The sequence below is a fragment of the Rousettus aegyptiacus genome, unplaced genomic scaffold (genome assembly GCF_014176215.1).
Source record: "Rousettus aegyptiacus isolate mRouAeg1 unplaced genomic scaffold, mRouAeg1.p scaffold_m13_p_3, whole genome shotgun sequence".
Classification (NCBI taxonomy): Eukaryota; Metazoa; Chordata; class Mammalia; order Chiroptera; family Pteropodidae; genus Rousettus; species Rousettus aegyptiacus.
Window position 1 is genome coordinate 112,109,603 of NW_023416306.1, and position 23,569 is coordinate 112,133,171.

Genomic DNA, 23,569 nt, shown 5'->3' on the forward strand with positions numbered 1-23,569 from the left:
AGCCTCAAAAGATATGATTCACAAGCTCTTTTACAATTTACCATCTGATAGTATTCAGCTGCAACTTGCTTAAACCTAGATTCTAATCTAGACCCATTCACAAGTCAATGGTATCCCAGAAGGGACATTTTCCCAGACTCTACTAGAATACCAGGAATCCAAAATCCATGGCCGGAAACTTGGAGGAGCAAAGACATTCACTCTACATCAACCACCTTCTTTTAAATGGCATATATGACTACAGCTCAAGCTGTTAAACTGTCCTCTACTTGGAAGACTGTCTAATACTTAAATATTGTGGCCATAAACACAGTCATAATAGAGATGAAATAGACCTAGGAGATTAGACACCATCTAATGTAAAATATTAAAAAGTAAAATCTATACACTCTCCTGGCCCACATTCAATAATGCATCTTCTTTTAAATTATCATTTTAGCAATATGAGTCATCCCTACCGATATTTAATTGCTCTAGTGCAATAGGTGAGTTTTAAATGATAAAATTTATTCTAAATTACACTAGACTTCCTTATCATCTGCAGTTGACATCCCCCTTAACCTCCGACGATTCCAGTTTTTAGGAGTTGTGACAAAAGTCACCATGTCTGCTGAATGGAAACAAATAATCTTCTAAAAATTTCAAAATTCACCTTCCCAAGATAAGATTTCATATCAAATTCGTGCGGTACTACCAGAGATAAAAAGAACAGATTTTTGCATCTTATGTGCTTTAGAGGCATCATTGCTTGATTACAGAGAACTCTTACAATGGGTACTACAAACAAAATATTCTGTTTTATAGTATAATTCACACTTCAGTGTCATAGCTGCAAAGGAGGTCCCTCATTCTCTTTACTCACACATACACAGAAGTGTAGATGACCAAATTTGTAAAAGAACTGGCAGAACTAATCAATTGTTAGTGTGATGCCTACTTAAAGACTAGACATCTCGCTCTGATTTTTTTAAGTAATGTAAGTTAAGGAGAAGGAATAGTATCTCTCTAAATAGCAGCTGATTATGTTTCCTAACCTACCACTCTCCTCTTTATAGGGAGGCAGAAGTACTGATGATATAAAATATTGAAGCTATTTTAGTCATGCCTACTTTGCACAAGGAAAATGCTTGACCTTTTACCTTGCTCACTGCTGTTGTCTCCACTCTGGGAAGCGTGACCCCCACTGGAGGGCCCCGGGGTGCCTGCTGAGTGGGTAGAGGTTGCATCATCGTGATCTCGCCAAGATGCAGGATTCTGATGTCAGGATTCCAAGGGATTTTTCCACAAGTACCATTTCGACCATAAATGAGGAACCAAGAGGAAAGGTGCAGAGAGAGACAAAAAATGTGTACATATTAGTATTTGTGGAACTAGGCATATATAGATGCCATGCTATTGTATGTTGTCTTTTCAGCAATAGGTACCAAAATAAAGAAAAGATGCTATAGAATCTTGATGAGGTGATGGTTATATGAGTGTATACATTTGTTAAAACTAATTGAAATAGATACTTAAAATGAGGGCATTTTTATTATATACAAATTATGCCTCAATAAAGTTTATTTTTAAAGATAGTGGGAAAAGCTAGCTTAAAAATCTAAGTCATTTTTCCTTTTGCCATCTTAATTGGGGCACACTCTTCTATGAAGTAGGTCCCATTGCTGTTGGTTACTAAATACTTCAGAACATTAATATCTGCAAAACTCAGTGACTCTTTTTTTAAAAAAACCCACAGAGTCAAGAATGTATGAGACTGCTTTTTGCACCTTTCAAGTGCATTGCCCTGAAATGGCCTAAATGAATTCTCAAAATTGTCATCGACTGATTATACAACCAACAGACACAATAATATTAATTACTGCATTAATACCTAATAAATGATCAATTTTGCTTTAAGTTGCACAAACAACAACAAAATGAAACAATGAACTGTTAGCCATCTAATAAACCAGATAGGACTTTCATATGAACTCCATGGAAGCTTTAAAGCAGTGGTTTTTCCTGAAAGAACTATTTGTTTCACAGGACATGTGAGGCAAACCGAGAGTTACAGCTCATGCTACTTTGCTGAGTGTATTCTTCTCCTGTTCCTCCTCCCCTTTCCTGATCATTCCCAATACCCTGCTGCTGCTTAAAGGAAAACAGGAATTCTAATGTACAGGAAAGACTTTATCAGCACCACATGAAGGCAGGCAAGAGATGGAATTTCCTCTGGCAGAAACGGAGGGTAGGGACAGCACATGAAATAGACCAGCCTTAAGGCCAGAGCTGTACACTTGTCACCTGTATGAGATGATTTTGACTAAGTCCACAGAGCTACTGCAAGCAAATTCTTTAGAGGAGAAATTCTTTGAGGGAAAATTTTTTTTAGAACATAAGTCTCTCAAAGTACACTATATTTCTTCTTATGAGAACTGGTAACTAAGGATTCAGACAAACCAACATGCCTATAGGCAACATGCAAACATCTTGACCATCTGAAAGCAATCTTGCTGTGTTGTCATTGTATCTAGTTCACCAGAGGAAAAAAAGAAGTCAGTCTACCACTCTCCTTAATTCTATAATGTATACATAGAACATCAATAAACCAAAGTGAGACAAAATAGGGGACTATTTTTATTTAGAACGACACTGAAAAAAAAAAAAAAAAACCTAATTTTTTCCCTCTACAGATCTGCTGTAAATTAATACTTAGCATTTTTGATAGATGATGACATTATCCAAAGCTGTATAAACTAATAACATCTACATCAAATAATGCTACTAGCACTACCATCGGGCATGCAATTGATTCAAAGTGAAAACCCTAAGCAGAAATTTTGTGACGATAAACACGGCCAAGGTATAGATCTCTAAAATAAAAATATGTTTTAGAAAGTAGATTAGGGAATGAAGTTGAGCAGAATAAAATGAAAACGAAGGATCTCTGCTGCCTGTATTAAGACAAAGTTGTGCCTGCCATCTCTTTTTTTATCTAAGTTAGAAACCGCTCCAATAGTTTTAATCTAAAAGCAAACAGCATACAGGGGCTCTTCAAATTTTGCAACCTCTTTGTGTCAGCTATTTGCCGGATGGTACTCAGATAAAGAATTACATGAAAAAAGAAAGAGAGAGAGACAGAGACAGAGAGACAGAGACAGAGAAACAAGAGTATGGCGTGAGTTAGTCCTGCAACAACACTGGCTAGAGGCTTCTTTTAGAAAATTCAATAGCTGCAACACATTCACCTAGGCTAAACTTTTCAGTGTACACAGCAAGTGATGTTAATTTTATGCACTGCAGGCTTTTTATTAAGCCGGCTGCTATAAAAGCTCCTTACCCCTCATGAAAATTACAATAATTAACCACTAACACCTCAACTATGTTTTAAGGCAAATGTCATCCAATAGCTATTATATAATCGTTCAAACGAAACTGGAGGGAGGCTTTCCGTTTGAGCACTACAGTGACTTGAAGGGATCGCTCAGAAGAACTTCCAGCAACTGAAAATACTAGTTTGTCTCTATCATTCACACCTGTGCCGAGTTTTAAAGTCAGGGCTCATTAATTTATAATTCAGTTTGTTTCTTTCTATGGTTTTCTAACGGAGGTGTTTTCTAAAGTAAAGGGGTAAAAAATAAGCCACATAAGCAAATATTGCTTTAAGAGCAGCCAGTTAGTTCCTCCAAACAAGCTGGGTCTTTGGTTTTCAGCCCAGACCTGAAATTGGCTAAAGTTCACTATCTAATCCACCACGCCCCTATCTCTTTCCTCTTTTCCCCCTTCCATCCTCAAAAACGCTCTCCTAAAAAGGTGTCTGTAAGATGTTTATTTCCATAGAGTGTCTCAAGTATTCTGATCTAGTTTGAAAGACTGACACAAACTAAGGAGTACCAGAATATTCATCTAACTTGAAAGTAGGAAAAACAGATAAATCTCTCCGGGGTTTCAAAGCTGAGTAGTTACCCCAAAGTTGTCCATATTCGGCTATGCCATGGTGATGTGATCATGTACAAAGACAAGTATTAATAATCTGGTCAATAAAAAATTGCTACTGTCTTTGTCATAAAAAATTATAACCTACATGGACAGATAAAACATAATCCATTACCCATAATACCGTTTTTTTTTCCTTAAATTGAAATATTTGTTTATATCACAACTCTTTTCTTCTTCTTTTCCCTCCCTAGACAGTTTCCAAGTTTACATCCTACAAGAATAACGGCCTGGCTTTCTGCCAAATTATATGCAGAAGTTTAGTGAATCTTGAAACCGAAGTGGCAAATGAAAGCATGTAAAACACATGACGTATGTAGCAAAATAAAGAGAAATGCTCTGCGGGTGAGTATTCAGGTATATGCATTCCACAATACATGTCCTGTTCTTCAGCCAAAAGTATTGTGAAGACACCCGAGGGCAAGGAGTGAACATGATTCTATTCTCAGTGGCTTTAATAATTGGGAGTCAAATGTGGTACTCTTCTTGCTCTTATGTAATTGCGTTAAAGAGCGGTGTTAGCAGGAGAAAAGCAGTGAATACTGAGTGGAGCACAAGGGAAGGAGATGGAAAATAGATACAAGAAGCAAGGTCTCCAGGGGCAGTATTTTCTATTTGCTGGGCTACAGACTCACAGCTGATAATGCAACTTGTAATTAATATAAAAGCAGGAGACAAGATGGGGAGAGCTTGTAGAAGTAGGGCCACAGGAGATCACTCTGCTGCTCTCCTGTTTCACATTTACACAGAGTTTTCCCTAGAAAACACAATTCTGCCAGTGCTTTCTCCCTTGAAAGTTAAAATAAAAAAAAAAAACTGATTTAGCACCATCATTGAATTTTGCTAAATCTTGGAAAGAGCATATAGAAGACAAGAGTCTCTGAGCATAGGAAGCAAATCATACGGGTGACTCTTTTGTCGAGGCTACAGATATCATAGAAATTGAAACATTTACACCATTATGGCATTTCTGTGGGGGACCTGCCTGTAGGATACCCTTTAATAAGTTCTGTTGAATTGGTGATGTTTCAATTTAAATGATTCCACATGGCTCAGGGTTCTTACACCCAAAGAGACAATGGAGTAAATAAATGTATGAGAGTTTCTAAATAAATTCAAAACTGAGTGGGAAAGTGAAATGTATTAGGTTTCAAGAAGAAAAAATTGCCACTACACACAAATTCTACCTAAAATAATCTGAAACTCATCTCAGACCCCCAAATGAAAAAGTGATTTGATGGATGTAGCATGGGAGAGAGAGCATTAGATTGGAATTAAGATTCTGGGGTGTCTCCTCTATTCGATCATATGAACTTAAGCAAGTGACGCACTTATTTTCCTGGAACTTATTTTCTTTATCACTTTAAAATTAAGAAGTTAGACAAGATAATCCCTTAGGTCACTTTCACTTCTTATTTCTAGGCTTTAAAATACTTTAAAATAACATTTGACTTTATAGAATCTACACAATGAAAACGTGATATGTAACAGAGTCAAAAATTATAAATAAATTTGGAAAATACAGTAAAGTAATTCAGAATACATGCTCGTAGGTAGAAAGTAATAGTAAACATATACAAAGGCATTCTAATCAGCAAATGGAGCATGCAAAACTAATATGATGATATGTTTAAACAACAAAGACAAGATATGCTTCTATCAGTAAACATAATTAATGCTGTTAACATATTTCCTATGATTTTATGATGTTTTAACTTCTAATCAACACTATGTAAAAATTACTTTTTTAAATAAGATGAAAACTCCTATTATGAGATATTCAAGCCTACAAACGTTTAAAATATCAATTGTTTGGTTTGAAAAAATGTTGGAATTTCAACTTAGTTAATCTAAAGTTGACATAAGAACTCAGGAGAAGTGTGTGTGCTTTCAGAACAAGGATTCAATCTTTAAAAATGTAAATAAAGCCAGGGTCTTTCCCTCATCCTCCACTTCCACCCATCTATTAAGCTTTGGGAATATGTGAGCAGCTTTCACAGAAGTGGCAAGTACTCTTTACAAATGACTCCTCCATTTAATGGAGTAACTTTTAGAAAAGACAGACATGTCTTGTATGGTCGGTATAATGTCACATTATGTCTCCTATAGTTCTGAATTGTGTTAGGATATTCCACAGAATATTTAGTCTAAAAAATAAAAAATAAATGAATTTTAAAATATCAAATTCTTAACCTATAGTAAATGTTTATGGTTGTTAAGTGCATCTTTGTTTGATTTCATTTCATCATAGTAACACTAAAAACATATTTCAACTGCACAACCTAAATGATTTAAATATTATTATTTCTGATGGGAAATTGTCAGAAAAGTGATCAACCACCAGAAACCATGCAACAACAATAACAACAGAAAACTCATGCCCTCAGCCATGTCTCCTCGAGTCAGTAAACAAAGCTGAAGATAGAACTTTCCCAGAACAGATCCCCAGAGGCTTGGATAACATATTGTAAGATCTAATCTTACAGGACAATATAAGAAACTATCCGATAATATTAATCGTTTGTATTATTATTATTACCAAATCCCATTATTTCCCCCTTGATAGTCTATAGACCAATCACTTAAACCTATCACTCTTCTTGCTGCCTACTCCTCTCTAATTTTTCAGGTAATAACAGAATTTCTATACACATTTGCCCATATTCTGTCAGGAACAAGGTTCTGGGGATTCTCCTCTCTGACTTAACTCATTTCTTAACACTGTAGTGACATAAGTAAATTTGACATATTCAGAGATGCAAAAGCAAGCAACAGTGTGTCTTCATTTAAATTACAGATTTCAACATAAAAATTAAAACAATTTTTCTTTTATTAGGCGTATTATCAGAGCAAGTTAATTTAAAGGCATTTGTCATTAACTGTTAATAAATACAGTTGTGTTTTCTTCCCTATATTTAATTTATTTAAAAAATAAAATGTAGCTTCTTATGAACATTAATTAGGAATAACAGTATAACTGTATACACTTCAGGAAAATAGAACTTAGCCTAGAGAATGTATTTCAAATGAAAATATTTCTTTGTCTACTTGATCTAAAGTAGATCTACTCTATCTCCTTTATATGTAAATATGAAGATACATTTCTTTTATCTGCACTAAAGCCTCGACCTAAAATTATGTAAAGTAGATAATGTGAATATCTACTATTATTCAGAATTACTACAGACTAGGAAAAGTATGACTATTCCACAACACTTTTCAGGTTAAAATATTTTTTAAAGAATTGGTTTCTTGACCTGTTTATTTTAACATGATTAATCTGAATATCTAGGAAACTTAACATGAACCGCAGTTGGAAAACAGAACTGTACTTCCTTCACCATCATAGTTCTCTCCCCAATGTTCCAAAGAATACTGTAATAGCTGTTTTCTACCTATAACAATTACTGTTATGAGTACAACATAAAATACACTATAATATTAAAAATATAAGCATTCATTATGAATCTGTTAAACAAAATGAAATAGTAACCAATGTCATAAACTGTATTTTCCATTTAATTCCAAGGTTCCTTTTATTATTACGCCCATCATGTAAGAGTCAACAATAAATAAATTCCACGTTTTTACTGAATGTACCATGGAAGGTAAGACATTATGGTTGTCTTCTTTTAATGCATCTGTTACATCGGATTATTTACATGATATTGTGGATTGTGAAATCAGCATGACAACAGTCTGATTTACCAAGTAATAGTATATAAAACTCATTCTTAAAAGTCTGTCAAAAAAAAACTTGCTTTCAAGATATTTATATCAATAACATATTCATTTCTATTTTCAAAATTTTTAATAAGAAATTTTCAAGCTATTGTGGTACCTAATAATTTGCTCTTGATGCTTCTCTGTCTGCTTTCCACTACACAGAATTACATACTTACTCTTTTGCCTCTCTCTCCTTGCCTGCTCTTTCCTAAACACACACACACACATACACACACACGCAGCTTGCTACCACTTAATAAGGACAGAGGTATATGTGTTTTGGGGGTGTCAAACAGCTGTCACAAACTGTCACCTCCACAAGAGAAACCTTGGCACACAACAAATTAAACTACACTTCTTTTTTAGCTGTCATTATTCATAGCCAATAAGTTGAAATGCTCTCAGCATTTCATGTGCAAATAAAACCATGAGGAAGCACAGTAGATCAGAATAGTGGGCCAACAGATAAAACAGAGAAAACAACACGCTGTCTTGGTCCTTCTGAAGTGGCTCATCATCACCCCTGCACCAGCGTGCACCAAATGAGATCCAGCCTGGGGCAATGTATTAAATATGCATATCAAAGCAAATGAAAAAATAAACCTGGAGATTCAAATTGGACACATTTACATGCTGAAAACGTCCCACTTGTACCACTTTTTAGGTAGTAGTTTTGTGGTCTTTTCACTTTTTTTGTGGCTGGGGGGTTGAGGGAGGGAGAACTTGCAGAAGAGGCTGAAGCCTAAGAGAATTTGCTTTGTAGTGGGAGGCCTGGAAATGAATACGATCAATATACTTCTGGTAAAAAAGTATCGGAAATGGTGAAAACTCACCAAGGTTTTCTCTCACCTCCTGCATAAAATTCAAGTCTGTGGCCAACCATGCCATTTCCCACACGATGTGCTGGTGGAACAAATTATTGCTTTCTTTCAAAACAAATAGCAGGGGGCTAAAGTAAAAATATTATAGCTCAGATCTCTAGGAAATAAAAGGCTTTAAATTCTGATGCCCAATGAAGTGGCAAGCCCTTACGAGTTCAAAATAAATCAGTTGTCATATCTACTTGATTGGGGGCTGGAATGAGGAGCAACAAATGTTATAGCTAACTCTTTTATCCAAAGATTGCGAATGTTAAGTTATTAAAACATTATCCTGTTAGGTACAACTTCCTTCTCCAGTGTAATTTAAATATTACAATATTTCCATAAACAGGCATTGTCTTTCAGCCAATATGCTCAGCAGTCTAATTTATCTCATCTTTTCTATGTAAACATCAGCATGTTCTAGTTCCATGCATCCACTTGAGAAACAGTTGCCAAGAAACTGTTCTAGAAAACCAAAGAGTCAAGACCCCTGGAATTGTCATAAGAAAAGCTTTTTGGCTGCAGGCAACTGTGACTCTCATTCTACAAACTATGTAACTAGATTCTTTCTCATTCCCCCAATATTATAAAATGCATATGAATTTAGAAACAGAAAGCAGTGAAAACAAACAAATAAATAACAACAAACATTTCTAGTGTGGTGTCATGCCTCGTGGACTACAACCACACAACACATAGATCACATAGCTACATATCAGCAAATAAACTTTTCCATAGATGCTGCTGTACCCTTTTGATTTCAGTTAATACTCTGAATATACAAAAGAACTTAAAGTATTCCCCCATTATGATGGGAAAAGCCAAGAGCAAAGATAGGGACAGGAGCTTTCAAAGCCATAGTGTTCGATCTCTTGGAACTAGACATCCAGGACTGAGTTTTGTTTTGTTTTTTTTCCTTTTCCTTTTTAAACGTTTGTTCTTAGACTGGCTTTCCATGCAGCACAAAGACTAATAATTAAAATATTATTATTTTAATGCCTGTATATTTTCGAAACTTTTGGTGAGGGGAGGTAAGGGAAGGGGAGAAGAACCTCACAGAAGGTTTATTCTCAAAGCATCTGAACTCATTCTTCTTAACACCCAGGAATGGGGAGGGGGTGGTAATACAAACTGCCTTCAAGTTTCAAGGCCTGTTTAACCCCATATAGTATTAAATTAATATTTCAGCCACCAAGTTATTAAACTATTGCCTATATCATTTAGGTTGTGAGTTCCATTGAATGCAATCTATAGACACCCTGTCCCCCACCCCCAGGATTGAGTTCCTATAAATAAACTGCTGTTCACACCCACTCTTTAACCTCCCCAGTCTTGCCTTTCCTACCAGCTGCAATCCTTTTTCTCTTTGCTTCTTTTTTCAAATTTTCAGTCTCACTACATATGCTTTTTTTTAAGCATCAGACTCACTAGATCAGTTCCAAAATAGGATTAAAAACAGAGAGAATAGAGAGAAATCTCCTTTCCTGGCCTGACATCCACAGTCACTCCTTACTATACTCTCCATCCTCATTCACCAACTGTCAAAGTGTTAAAATTCAACCACTAACCTATGGTTACTCAATCACAACTCCTCTCAGCTTTGTGCAATATATTGTTAATAATTGTTTCATCAAGGTTACTGTCTTTTATTATGAAGATGCTTCAGGCACTTGGCAATAAGTCCATATTCTGACAATAAGTTTCTACAGAGTAAAAGCTCTGAGAATTGTAAAGTGTTCACTCCTTTTATTTCTAATGAAATGCAAGAGTGCCAATAATTCTCAGGATTGTCATCTCTGTGAAAGACTGCAAAATCAGCCCCCCTCCCCAATTCTCCTTTCCTTCAGTCTTCTCTCCCCCATCCTGTCCAGCTAGCTGTCTTGCCTCTCTTCCTGTTGCACTGATTGCAGAGTTGAGAAAGTAGAAAAGGCAGCAGTCACCATATCAAACAGACAATTTGCTAACACTCAAGTCACCAAATCCAGAAAACTTTACACATTAAGAGCACAAATCACTCTATCAACTCTCAGGTTTTTTTGGTTCTCAACATAAATAAGGACAGGGTTCCAAGAAAGGGAAACAGAGAGAAAGAGTATAGCAGAGGTAGTGAGAAAGGAAGAAAAAGACTCCCAAAGAGACCAAATCATTTAAAAGGAAAGCTAAGTGAATGGAGCTAGGTTTAAAACAATGCTTTGCCCAATGGTCTTTTTAAAAAAAGAAAGAAAAAAAAAATGCCAGAGGCTCACAGACTTACATGGTCAGCGAGATTTGTGGAGGAGCCTGAAAGTTCTTCGTGATCTGACTTGGAGCTGCCGTCTCTTTCATCAATGACGAGGTCGATGGGCATTTTCCCCTTCAAACAGCTAATGTACCGGTGGCAGAAGTTATCGCACAGTTCGTGGACCTAGAAGAAGGGTCATGGCGGAGGGTTCAGCTGTGTTGTTGTTATTGCTGTTGTTGTTGTTATTGTTTTGTTTCATTTTTAAAGGGAAAAATATTAGGTTGCAGGGTTACATTTGGAAAAAGCAGCAGTGCAATGTCTTCCAAACTAAGTCTAATTAATGAGTGCAATAGTTGAAGGTGAGGAAACAATAGAGCAATTGTTGCAGCAGATATTGTTCTCCAGAGACTTCCCTGAGCAACAAGTCACAGAAAAGAGAGAAGAAACAGGATTGGAAATCACTGGGTTCAGACTGGGAGTCCAGAGAGGAAAATCCGATTTGATGATAACATCGAAATGTTAGAATGCTGAACTAGGAACAGCATTAAAATTTGTGATTCAATAAGCTAGGAGGTTTGCATGTTTCCAAGGGTAAGTGAGTGAGCTGCAGAGCAATGTAAAGACACCCCAGCCAGGATGAGCCCCTCTGTTTGCACCTAATGCACATTCTGGGCGGAGGGTGAGTTGAGCTAATAGAGACGCAAGCAGGCTGAATGTCCAGTAACACAAATGGTTTGCTGCATTTCAAAATAATCCCGAATGCCTGGGGAAAAAAGGGGGGGGCTACTTTAAAAGACAGGCTGTCCTAATTCACCCATCCTCTGACCCCCTAGATCCGGGATCAACTTGAAGGAAGGACCTGGTAACGAGCTGCTCAGAATCTCCAGGTGCTCAACCCCTTACACTGGAGGTTTGGTAAAAACATCCCAACTCAGCTAGGAGAGGGAAGTCTAAATCAAAGTGGGGAGTGTCATTTCCTGCTTACCTTTTCTAACTCCAAAAGATGAAACCTTAGTACTTGTATTGCTTGTATCATCTGAAAGAAAAGTTTAGTGTGGAGTTAAGACTCTGTGACTTGGAGGTGGGGGTGGTAAGGGAATCGGAATAAGGAGAAGAAACAGGCAAGTGGCCAGACAAAACCCACACTCGAAGAAATCGTCAGAAAACCCAAGCGATTACTGATCAGCTCTGCCTCATTGGCCACGGGGTAGGAATCTTGACTCAACCTGAGCCGAAGAATTTAATATCTTTGCCCCTCACGTTCAGTAAGCTATATTTGTAAGGGCGGCTTTTCTAGGGACAAGCCTTCTTTCTCCGCCTGGACCCTCTTTAACCGTCCCCTCCGACGACCTCAAGTCAAATTTTAAAAAAAGAAAAAAGTCGCTTCTCTGAAGAGAGAAAGCTTTTTAGAACTGCATACCCAGCGAAATCTGTCCTTACTAAAGAAGGAAATACTCAAGATGAATGGTGAGGCAGAGTCTTTGAAAGCGGATTTAAGTACTTTTAATATTGAAATCGGGCAAATTAGCAAAAGAATCGCACCTAAAAGTGGCCTGCGCTAGCCTGCCCCCTTAACCCGCCCCCCCCCCCGCCCCCCAACCACCACCACCTTCCCGGCCCGCCCTCCGCCGCGCCTAACTTCCTTTGGGTTAGCTGCCCGGGGCTCCACCGCCTGCCCTGGCAAACAGAGGAAATAACTCACTTCTCGCAGCCTCACTCCCGGGGCCGAGACCTAGGACTCGTCCCCTGCTCGAGCGCTCGGCGCTGCGTCCCCGCTGGCTGCCTCTCTGGGCTCGGTTCTCCCAGACGTCCATCCCGCCCCTCACTCCCACCGCTTTTGCGGGGACTCTAAGCTGTTCCCTTCCTCCCTGTAGCTCTGGAGCTTCAAAGGAAGGCTCTGCTCAAACTCTCCAGAGCTCCGGGAGAAAGTGGGTGCTCCTGGGCAAGGGAGGGGGCCCGGGCCCGGGAAAGGCAAGAACAGTGAGCCTTACCAAATTGTCCAACTCTGGATTTGAGGAAAAAAGTGGCTTTTCGGCGCGAACCTATAAGAAGCAGGAAAAGTCAGCATGAATTACCACTCCATTTAAAAGAAGAAAAACCCTATCACGAACTAATCTGTAGTGTGTGAGTGGGGATGGTGGAGGGGCAGTAGCAGAGAAGATGAGAAGGACTTTGGTAAATTACATGAAACAAGGTAGTGCCTTAAATTAATGGGGTCAGCTGAAAAGATTCAGGGACTTCTGGTCCTGGCCCCATTACGGGATCCCTGGAACCGCTGAACTGTGGCGGGGAATACAAGGCCGTACTCTGGGCCCCGAGTATCCCCTTATTCTGCCGTCCAAGGGGCCGCGGCTCTAAGCCTAGCTCACCACCGCGCCCGGCGCGGACCGCCCGGAGAGGCGCCCAGCTTCCTTCCCTCCTGGGCACTCTCGGGTCCCTCATAGCCCCTATCCCCAATTCTTGTTCAAGTAGCTGCAGGCGGGAGAAAAGGCCAAGCCCCAGATTAGGAGCAGGTCAATTTTAATTCGAGGGTCGAGCCCCTGTATTCCTGACTGGGGGGAAAAACAAACACCCATATTTATCTCCGCTTCCAATTCGCCTTCAGGCTCAGGGATGGGGAGGAGGCGTTGAACGCGGACTGGGCCGGAGGAACAGATCGGGTGTCCCGGCCTTTTCCTCCTCTTTCATGTAAAGCTCGGAGGGAAGGGGAGGGGGGGTGAGGGCTACAGAAGGGTGAGTGGGTCAAGAAGGTTGGACCTGCTTGGCGAAAACTGCGATGTCCTCGTTGAAGGAGTCGGAGGAGCAGACGTCTCCGCCGGCCACTCCGGGTTCCCGGGGAGTGCAGGTCGCCAGCTCGCACTTCTCAAAGACCAGAGCTAACAGAGGAAACAACGGGTGCCTAACGGGCAGCGCCACGCAGAGACACACATACGGAGACGGGGTGCAGAGGGGAAGGAGCAAGAACTGTAATCAACAAGTTTGGAGGGTTCGGATTCCTTCTTTAATACAACAGGCACGCATCACACTTTACAACCCTTCCTCATCCAGGCGAGCCTGGGCCAGAAACAGAAAGGAAAAACGGCCTGGCCCTTTCCCTAAGCTCAGGAGTCCCTCAGATCTGCTGGGAGAAGCCCCTGGCCACTTTAACCAGCCAAATAAAAAGAGTTTCAGTTGGAACGTAATGAAATATCCAAGAAGCTCGGTCAGTCTGGAGCCTGGAGTGGATCCAGACCCACTCCCCACACTACAGAGACCGCCGAACCAACCACTAAGACCCAGCCCTGACCTCCCAAGAAAGGAGAACTGTGGAATCAAAAACTACCTTAACTCTGCATTTTAATGGCCATTTCTGAGGAGGCCAAAGGCTTCACCTACATACACAGCCAAGGTGCTATTTCCTAAATTGGAGAATGCTCTTCTAACCTCTCCAGCCCCTGGCTATATAAACTTGCTTGCTCTACTTCTAGTAAAGCTGGGGCATGAAGACCAAAATAATAGGACTCTTATTAAACTCCGAAGAGCTTCCTTCCAAAGACACATTTCTCCAGCAGGCAAAAAATAAATCGAATGTTAAAACTTGGAAGTGTGCGTGTGCGTCTGCCCTTTGTGTTCCTCTGGGCGGTTTAACTACACTTCGGGATGCCTGCGGCCTCTGGCTTCAAGCTCAGTTGCTGCTGACAGACTGTCCCCTCCCCTCGGCATCCCACAGCCTTCCCTACCTACCCTCAACTGGTAGAGCCCGAGTGGTACACGTTTGGACCGTGCAGCCCCATTCCTCCCCGAGTTCTCTCAAAATATAAAATTATTTCCAGCCAGCTTCCTTACTCCCCTCAAGAGCGGTTCTATGCAAGCAGCAGTCCCTTCCACCCGGCTGCACTTCAAGGTCTGCCCCCTTTATTTACAGAGAATTAAGAAGTGGGTGATTAGGACTTCCTGGCCGACAGAAGCAGTCCTGATCCCAGCTCAAGCTGCATTTAGTGACTCCAGACTCTCGGTTGGAAACAGAGAGAGAGAAAAAAAGTTGCTCCTCGTCGGCAGGAAACTTTCTCCTTCGTCAAGGCCTCTGTTAGGGGGCCTGGAAGGACCAGCTCTGCGTCCTTTAGCCAGGAATCGCGTCCTTGGGGATTAGGCCCTGGCAAGATTCTGAGGATTCAGTCACTCCCAGCTACGGGATCCGGACTGACGGGGCCGTGGGGGTGGAGGAAGCCATACCTTCCAGGGACTTACACTCCAGGGGCAGAGGAGCAGGCCCCCTTCACTGTCCTTTCCTAAGGCACGCGCCCCCACCCCCCAAGTAGAAGTAACTCCCCGCTTAGCCTTCCAACCCCTCAACCCCACAGAGACAAACACACACTCACATACAGTATGCTGGGTCGGGATGGGGGTGGGGGAGTGTTGGTTTACCCATAGATCGCGTCCTTGTCGCGCTTCAAGGCGTCGTTGACAGCGGATCCCATGCTGGCCGGCATGACATTGGGGTGCGGGGCGTGCGCGCCGTAGTGCTGCGTGGCGTGGAGCGGCGGCCCGTGGTTCAGGTGGTGAACCGGGGGGATCGGCCGCGGCGCGTGAGGGTCTCCGTACATGGAAGCAGGCACCCCTACTCCGTCCATCCCGCCGTAATGGGGCAGCTCATCGTACTGTCAGAACCCGGCAAAGGGGAGGGGGGCGCAAGAGGTGAGGGAGGACGAGGAAAGGCGAGGGGGAATCGAAAAAGAAGCAGCGAGAAGAGAGCAAGGGAAGAAGTAAGAAAGGAATAGAGATGAGAGAGGGAGAAAGACGAAGGGAAGATGAAAGAAGGAGGCAGGAGTGGGGGGGGTGAGAAAGAGAGAGAGAGAGAGAGAGAGAGAGAGAGATAAAAACAAAGTCAGAAAGGAGAAAAGTACTGAGCACGAGTTGAACACACACAGAAAACAAACCAGCCGAAACAACGGAATTGAAAGTTGAGGGAAATGTTTTTAAATTTTAAAATGAAAAAGTCTGAACCAAGAGTAGCGTTTAGAGCAGGGAGAGGGGGCGGTGAGGCCAGGGACCGAGGGGGCGCCCGGAGGTGCCGCTCGGGCCGGAGGCAGCAGAACCGTAGCGAGCCAACCGAGGGAGAAGTGGAGTTAGTGTGAGGAGGAAGCCCCGGATCCCACCCCTAACCCCCCTTCGCCTCCTCCAGAGGATCCAATAAATCAAAAGGCGAAATGAAACAAAATAAAGAGAAGAAAAACGCTAAAAAAAAAAAAAATCAGGACGAGAACGCCGAGAACCAGGGAAGACTGGGGCCAGTGTCTCCCCGGGGGCAGGGAGCGGAGGGTGGGGGTGGGGGGAATAACGTGAAAGTTACCAGAAACATTATTTAGCAGCGGATTCCCTGCGTCCTTGTCAATTTCAGAGACAAAACAAGCAGCCCAGGCTAGTCTAGGCGGCGGCGCAGCGGCTGCGGCAGCGCGGCCCCAGCGGCGGCCCCGGCGGCGGCGGCGGCTCCTACGCAGCCGGTGCCCGCCCCGAGCCGCGGGAGCAGCGGCGGCAGCGGCGCAGCAGCGGCAGCGGCGGCATCAGGAGAACCGGGGGAATCGCGCTGCTGGGGTAAAAGCTGGAGCGAGGCGAAAGCGTGTAACAATTGCACACGCACACACACACCACTCACACGCACTCGCAGCCCGCCCGCTCGCACAGCGCTGGAACACGCGCGTCCAGACACGCACACACGCACGCACACACACTCGCACACACGCAGAGGCACGGGGGGGAAAAGAAGCCGATGAATAATTTTGCTGCTATTTTTTTAAATACTGGCCGCCATAATCAAGCAGCGAGCAACAGCAGCAGCGTTGAAGGGAGAGGAAGCATCGGGACAGGCCCCTCTTAGGAGAGGATTTATATCTAGGTAAGTGCTGGAGATTTAAACCTACCCTTTGCGCCATCAGTCTGCGCTCCAATAAACTCCTGGATGTGTCGTATATTTAATATCCCAGTCCGGATAAGAAAGTGATCTAGGCTGAAGATTCCTTTTTTTTTTTTTTTTTTTTTTTTTTTTTTTGTCCAAACCAAGGAGACTTCTCCCAATTCTCCAATATATTATTTTTAGGGAAGAAAAAAAAAAAAAAAAAAAAAGCCCAGGCAAGACAACGAAGAGTTTTTTTTTCCGTGATATTTCTTCTTTTTCTCTTTTTTCCTCTTCTTTCTCCTCCTCCTGATCTTCCTCCTCCTCCTCCACCTCCTCCTCCTCCCCCCTCCCCTCCTCCTCCTCTTCGGTCCTCCTTTCCCCCTCTTTCTCTTCTCTTCCCCTCAGTTGGAAAAAAAAAAAAAAAAGAAAAAGAAGAAAAAGAAGAAAAAAAATTGTCAAGCCCTCGAACTGAAGGTTACGAGCGGCCCGTCAGCAGCCCACATGTAACCGAACTGTCGTGTTTCATGGCTTTTTGCCACTCCAGCTGTCAATCAAAGCCCGGAATGTCAAGGTAGTGAATGAATGATGGTTGATGATGATGAAGAGGAGGAATCTTTCAGACCCGTTTTTTTTTTTCTTCCAGTAAAACTCCGCGAGGGGTTTCTGTTTCTTGAATTTTTTCCTCCCCCCTCCCCCCCTCTTTTAGCTTTGCCCCCGCTGTATCTATAATATGATGCTCTCTCTTTAAAGTATCGTTCAAAGAAAGCAGGGAGGAGGGGGCGGGAATAAAGAAAAAAAAGAATAGTTTGCAAAAATTGGACTTCCTCCCCCCCTTTCCTGGTAGGTATTTTGTCTCTCCCTCTCTCTCTTTCTCTCTCGCTCGCTCTCACTCGCGCTCGCTCTCTCGCGCTCGCTCTCTCTCGCTCTCTTTCTCTCTCTGGGAGATGAGTGAGTGTCAGTAGGTGTTGGCAGGTTGGCTGCTGCCTGGCTTATAGAAGAGCCTCAGTTTGGCGGCGCGGGTCGGCGGCGGGAGAACGAAATGACGGAACCCGGAAGTCGTGGTGGCCATAGCCCGTCGTACGGCGGAGACACATCCCGGGAGTGGGGAGCGGGAGCGAGGAGGAGCGCGCCGCGCCGAGCCTCTGATATGCAGCGAGTGCGATCGGACGGCCCAGGCTGGGGGGGCGGGGGAGGCGTGGGGCAGAACGGGGAGGGGAGGCAGGATCGAGCAAACCGGAGCAAATCAGCAAGCCTTCTCCTCCACGGGGACGATGAGGGGTGGGAAGAGGGGAGGAGGAAAAGGAGTGTGTGTGTGTGTGTGTGTGTGTGTGTGTGTGTGTGTACGCGCGCGGGCACGCGCGGTCGAGGAAAGAGGGAGAGAGAGAGAGCGAGAGAGAGAATGAAGAAGACAGGGAGAGCGCAGAGAGGAAAACTGCAGAAAACCACAGGGAAAGTACGGTACAACCTCAGATCTTTTTAATTGTTTTAAAGAAACTTACTCTAGTTTATTTTCCCATCACTCCGAGCTCCTGCCTGATGGGGTCGTGTCGGAGATGTTTGGCATGGCGCGTTCGCTTTTGTTCTTTTTAATTCCGCGGGCCCCTACTCCTCTGCCAGCGGATTACCGCGCCCCGAAGGCTTTCTGCTAATATTCTGGGGCAGCAGGCTCTGCAGACTGTACCACCGCCGGGTTTGAGTTTGTTTTTTTTTTTTTTTTTTTAAGAGGTACTTTATTCCCTGTGCAGATCCAGGACCCTTGTCAGCATTCATTTTTTTTCCAGGACAAGAAGAGACCAGCTTAACTCAGAGAGCACTCCCTCCAAACGGCGCGGACAAGGGCCATCTCCGAGAGTCTTTGAGGGCCGCGGCGGAATCGGGTGGGAGGAAATGAGGAGGGAGCTGTTTGGGTATTTGATGTCTGATTTCGCTAAAGGTGTATGTATGTGTGTGTGTGCGCGCGCGCACCCGCGCGCACCACTGGTGTGCGCCTCTGAAATGGATCTCGGAGCTGGGAAGCACGGAAGGGAAAGACGGGGAAAAAGAGAGGGGGAGAGGATTCCAAGCGAGGAAGATTGGACCTGCATTCCCTGCCCAGCTTTGTTGTGGTCGCCCGGGGCACAGAGGCCCGGGCCGGGTAACGCCGGCTAACGGCTGGGTTAATTACACCGGGCACTTTCGCGGCATCTGGAAGATAGGGCTGACTCGGAATGAACTTGCAAAAAGAGAAAGGAGTAGAGTGCGGGGGAGGTAAGATAACTATCCCACTCAGTTTGTGTGGAAAGTAGTTCTGGCCGGTGAATCGCCCAATCTCTGGCGGGAGCTGCATCCAGCCTCACCTCCGCGTTGTGGGTTTCCCAGCGGCCGCGCGTCAATCACTCCAAGCCCGAGCTGGGGGCGGAGCTACGATCACCGAGCGCGCACTGCGCTGCAGACTCCGCGGCCCCTCGGCTCCCGGCAGTCCAGCAGCTGGGCCCTGCACTCGGAGTAAGCCCTCTTCCAATTCCTCGCTCTCTACTGCATTTATGGTCCCCCGCCCAGAGATCGAAAGCAGACTGTTCTTCAACAGCCGCCTCCCTCTTCAACTTTGAACTCATTCTGGAGGGTAGAAAGTAGCATATACTTCGCGCACGGTTTCGGCCCGACTTCCCAGGGGATGGGGACACAGCGAAATAAAGTACTGTGTGTGTGTGTGTGTGTGTGTGTGTGTGTGTGTGTGTGTGTGTGAGAGAGAGAGAGAGAGAGAGAGAGAGAGGGAGAGAGAGAGAAAGAGAGAGAGAGAGAGAGAGAGAGAGAGAGAGAGAGAATGAATTTGAGAATATGAATGAGAGAAGGGCGGATGGGGGGGGCGCTTTTGGGGAAAGCTCCCTTTCCGTCTTCTCAGCTTCAGTGTAAGCTTCTTTCAGGCTACACTCAACAAGGCTTAGATCGCAGCCTGCAGAGACTCCAAGTGGAGTTGGAGAAATTTGGCTCCGTTTTAATAGGGCTGGGAGATGAGCTCCGGAGGTCAATAAAGCCCTCCAAAAATGATGAATGATTGAGCACCTGTGATGATGATAGTGATTACCAGAGCAATTAAACAGTGTGATTAAATGAGCCATCATAACAATGATGTCTGCGGGAAATCGGCTCTCACATATAAAGATAGTGCGGAGGGCCTGGCAGAAGCGAGGGTACTGCGATGCCAGGGAGCAGGGCTGCGGACAGAGAAGTATTTGCCACGGTGGCCTGAGCAGGGACAGTCGGGCGCGCGGAGCTTCAGGGAGGAAAATCTAGCCCAGGTTTTCAGCCACTCTTAGCCCGGGTTTGAAGCCTGCAAGAGCCGACGGGTATGAAACCTGCGGGTTGAGAAGTGTCCTCCCTCCTCTTTTTTTTCCCCCCCTAGAAGAACTCCAAGATTAAAAGCATCCTTCTTATTTGTTGCTGGGTTGCTGGTCGACGTGTGTGTGTGTGTGTGTGTGTGTGTGTGTGTGTGTGTGTACACAGACACACAGACACATATATTTTTTTAAGGTGAGTAACAAAGAAAAGAAGAGCTTCCAGAATTTTATTTCAAGAGGCAGTTAAGTGAATTCAGTTTAGCGGGGACGTAAAGGATGGAAGCGGGGGAAAAAACTCAATCGATTCTTGCTGTGGAGCGTTTTCTACTTTGCAAAGGTCTTGATATTTGTGGACCCAAGTTCTGAGTGCAGCGCCGCTAGCTGAGAAGTTTATACTCAGTTTTTCGGTTTTTATTTTTCTAATTGTTGCTTTTCTCAATATTGCGTGTTTAATGTCGCCAATGGGATTGTTGTTTTAAATGTCCTGTGTAGTAGGAGCCAATTACTTCTCTTTTTAAAAAGAAACCCCGTTTCCTTGATAAACGCTCCTTCTGTAAAGATCAACTTTTAACCGAACCTCTGCACGGCAGAGTTTAAAGATTCACATTGCTATCGCCTGCTTCTTTTACCACCGCTTTTTTTTTTCATAGTGATACTGTGGAATTAGCGTCTCTACAGCTTCTATTTCGAAAATTGCACTAGTATTTTTTTAAAGACTATTTCTTTCGAAGCAGTGCATCCGTGTAAAAACAATTCAGACCGATAGATGATTTCTATATTTTCAAACAGTTATTAAGCTGATAATAGATTGATCACTCCGTGATAATCTTGGGTTTTACAAAAGAAAAAACGTTTAAAATCTACTTTCATGTGTTTTCATTCTTTGGGTGATGCAGAAGGCATTTTAACCTGAACTCCTCTCCTTCTCTTTCTCTTTCTTTTTCTCTCATATTCTGTAACTTCTTTTCCATTTTATTGAATAAATTAAAGCAAACAACAGGGACAATCTGGTTTGATGTAGGGAGAGAGAGATAGGACATTTTAAGATACTATTAAAGAAACAAACAAACAAAAAAGCCAATCATCTTTAAGTCCAAAGACTTTGGTTAAATGTGAGAGTGTTAAAAGTAACACCTTACTGGAGGAAAATCTGTGGCATTTAAAAATTCACCAATTGCCTACAGGGAGAAGAACCCTGAATTTCATGTAATTTAAAGAGATTTAGTTTACCTAGTTGCATGTCATTTATGAAACTTAGTTTAAAATAGCATGGCACTACAGTGGATTATACACAAGACCAAGTTAGAGATATTCAGAGTGTCAGTTCTTGGTCAATTTGGTGATTTCAAAGGCCTATTACTTATAATAACCAACTTGCTGATATTTTATTAATAGAGCTGAAAAACATTTAAGAACTTCCTGGTCTCCCCCACCCTCAATTTTGCAGGCCAATAGAAGCCAGTTATAAAGTTGTGAGGTATGCACACTTTCTGATTTCTAGTCTGATAGTACATTGCCGATGCTCCCTTTTCAGCCTCGGCACCCTCACCCACGCTGTGATGCTCATTTGTTCTTTAACATTTGGGGTGAAGGAAAGTAGGTGGGGCAGGCTCCAGAGACAGGCACAAGATGGGGTTCGCAGGAGGTGGTACACACCTCAGTCAACAGTCAGCTCCTTTTGCCCAGGCTGGAAATGGTTTTAACAGGCGGTAAAATTTCATCTTGCGGTGTCAAATTGGGGTCATTTTGGGGTTAGAGTTCTCAGTGTCCGAGAGGAGCTGTCCAGCTGCGTGGGGACTCATTAACTGCAAAAGATCTGTTTCAGTAAAAACAATTCAAAGACAATCAGAAGGCTAAAGACCCTCTACAAATCGCATTTTACAAGTGCCCCAGAACAAATATGGATGCTGAAACCTATTTCTTCAGAATCTCAAATTGGCTACTTAGCTCTGGAGTGGGGGCGGGGGCACTGCATTAAAAAAAAAAAAAGAGGTGAAAGGGAGGGGACCTGATTGGGTGGGGGTGAATAGGAGAAGGAATCCGGCCTCTCAGATTTAAGTCTGTTTTTAATCACCTCTTTCTTATTGAAGCATCCCCAAGACTTCTGAGAACTGCTTCTTTTCTATTTTTCTTTTTCTTTTTTGTATCAGTGTAGAATGCTATTATTAGTAACATTCAAGATTTTAAAAGAATAATTGAATCTTGCAATAGTTACTTAATTGAAAGGGCATTGGCTTTATTAGTATTTAATTTGAAATGAACATTATGAACCTAGACTCTATTTTAGATGAATTTGCCCATCTTCCTTAAGAAGCCTATGTACCTGTTTCTTTTCGCCAGTCCCTCCCTTGCCCCCCCCACCCCAGAAAGTATAGGTCCTCAGCAGAGATAACTCCCAATTCCTCAGAACTGTAAGGTCCGAAGTGTTTATCTATGTATTAAAATCGCTGGATTTAAATCTTTTTTTGTCATCTTAAAACAGTTAGAACAATTGATGTCTTGCTAGAGAAGCAAATAAATCCAACCTTAATCTTATTTGTAACTTTAGTTAATGTTTTTAATTGAAGTAATTTGTATTAAGCAGATTTTTAGGGGACTATGCGATTAATTTTATTTGCGGAGTTTCTATTTGTGGTTTGGAAGAAAGATATTAATTATTACTTTGATTTTAAAAAAATATTTCAGATAAAAGGAAAGTGCAATTTAAAAGGAGAAGCTGGATGCGTGTGATACCAGGAGTTTTAGAATAAAACCAAATCAATACTTTAAAGAATTACTTGAAAGTTTTCTTTCTTGCATTACTGACTTGAGCAAGTAAGAAGGGTCAAAATATTCTCATTCTCTCTCTCTCTCTCTCTCTCTCTCTCTCTCTCTCTCTCTCTCTCTCTCTCTCTCCCCACCTTTGTCACTAGGTGTTCTCTCTTCATTTGCTTCACTGTCTTTTGGGTTCTAAGTGCAACAGTGAATTTTTGTAGTCTAGCTCTTTTCTCCAAAGCTTTTCGGAGTATTTATCAATTGTTATTCAAGGAGGTTGATTGCAGCCCTGCAGAAACAGCCCTGAGCCTAGCATCTCTGGGACAAAGGCAGAGGGGCTCTCTTCTGCTCCAGACCTGCTGGCTGACAGTTGGAATTTTTGATATATATTTTATTTGGCGTTTCCAATAATGTGTTTGACTCTCCCTCCCCACTGCCTTGCAGCCATCTATTACTTTAAAAACATCTCTTCTCTATAAACCTCAGCTCATCCTTGTGAACTGTTTTTGACCTTACCGGCAAAGTAACCAGCAGCTCAGGTAGTTGGACTGGGAAGAATTCCACTTGCTTACTTACCTGCTAACTTTACTCACTCTATTCCTAGTTTGGATCAACAGAGGGAAGGGGACCTTTGTTTATTTGTTTTTGTTTTTGTTTTTTTGTCTTTTCCCCACCTAGGCTTTCTACCACATATTCCCCACTCACAGTTAATAATAATAGAGCATCCCACAATTTATCTTTTCAAAATAAGAGTGAAATCATTTTATGTTCTTTCCCTTTTCTCTCTTATTTCTTATTTCTTCAATTTAGCTGCTTCACCATCTCGCAGAAGGCAAGTATT

General features: G+C 42.8%; 2 protein-coding genes across 13 annotated transcripts in view; one reads left to right on the forward strand and one right to left on the reverse strand.

The window, feature by feature from the left end:
• The window catches only part of MEIS2 (Meis homeobox 2), a 193,237-nt gene extending 175,417 nt beyond the window's left edge, over positions 1-17,820 (reverse strand). For 4 of the 10 annotated variants that reach the window (XM_016139592.2, XM_016139589.2, XM_016139588.2 and 1 more), the window contains exons 1-7: positions 16,683-17,820; positions 15,190-15,422; positions 13,543-13,684; positions 12,777-12,827; positions 11,771-11,821; positions 10,819-10,968; positions 1,140-1,254 (exon numbers count right to left, since the gene is read on the reverse strand). In XM_016139592.2, the coding sequence (XP_015995078.1) occupies positions 1,140-1,254; positions 10,819-10,968; positions 11,771-11,821; positions 12,777-12,827; positions 13,543-13,684; positions 15,190-15,422; positions 16,683-16,694 (754 nt within the window). In that variant the 5' untranslated portion in view covers positions 16,695-17,820. Of the gene's footprint in view, positions 1-1,139; positions 1,255-10,818; positions 10,969-11,770; positions 11,822-12,776; positions 12,828-13,542; positions 13,685-15,189; positions 15,594-16,114; positions 16,621-16,682 lie in introns of those variants that run through there. The other 6 variants (XM_016139593.2, XM_036218281.1, XM_016139591.2 and 3 more) reach the window with 4 other exon arrangements.
• Positions 16,549-19,416, forward strand: LOC118600438. Of its 3 annotated transcripts, none has more exons than XR_004950101.1 (2): positions 16,549-16,657; positions 18,439-19,416. XR_004950101.1 is itself a non-coding variant. In XM_036218283.1 (2 exons), the coding sequence occupies exons 1-2, from the start codon at positions 17,697-17,699 to the stop codon at positions 18,803-18,805; spliced, it is 786 nt and encodes a 261-aa protein (XP_036074176.1). In that variant the 5' UTR covers positions 17,665-17,696; the 3' UTR covers positions 18,806-19,416. The 3 variants fall into 3 exon arrangements, 1 of the variants encoding a protein (XP_036074176.1); XM_036218283.1 differs by lacking the exon at positions 16,549-16,657 and adding an exon at positions 17,665-18,115; XR_004950100.1 differs by lacking the exon at positions 16,549-16,657 and adding an exon at positions 17,909-18,110.
• Positions 19,417-23,569: the final 4,153 nt, after the last annotated feature.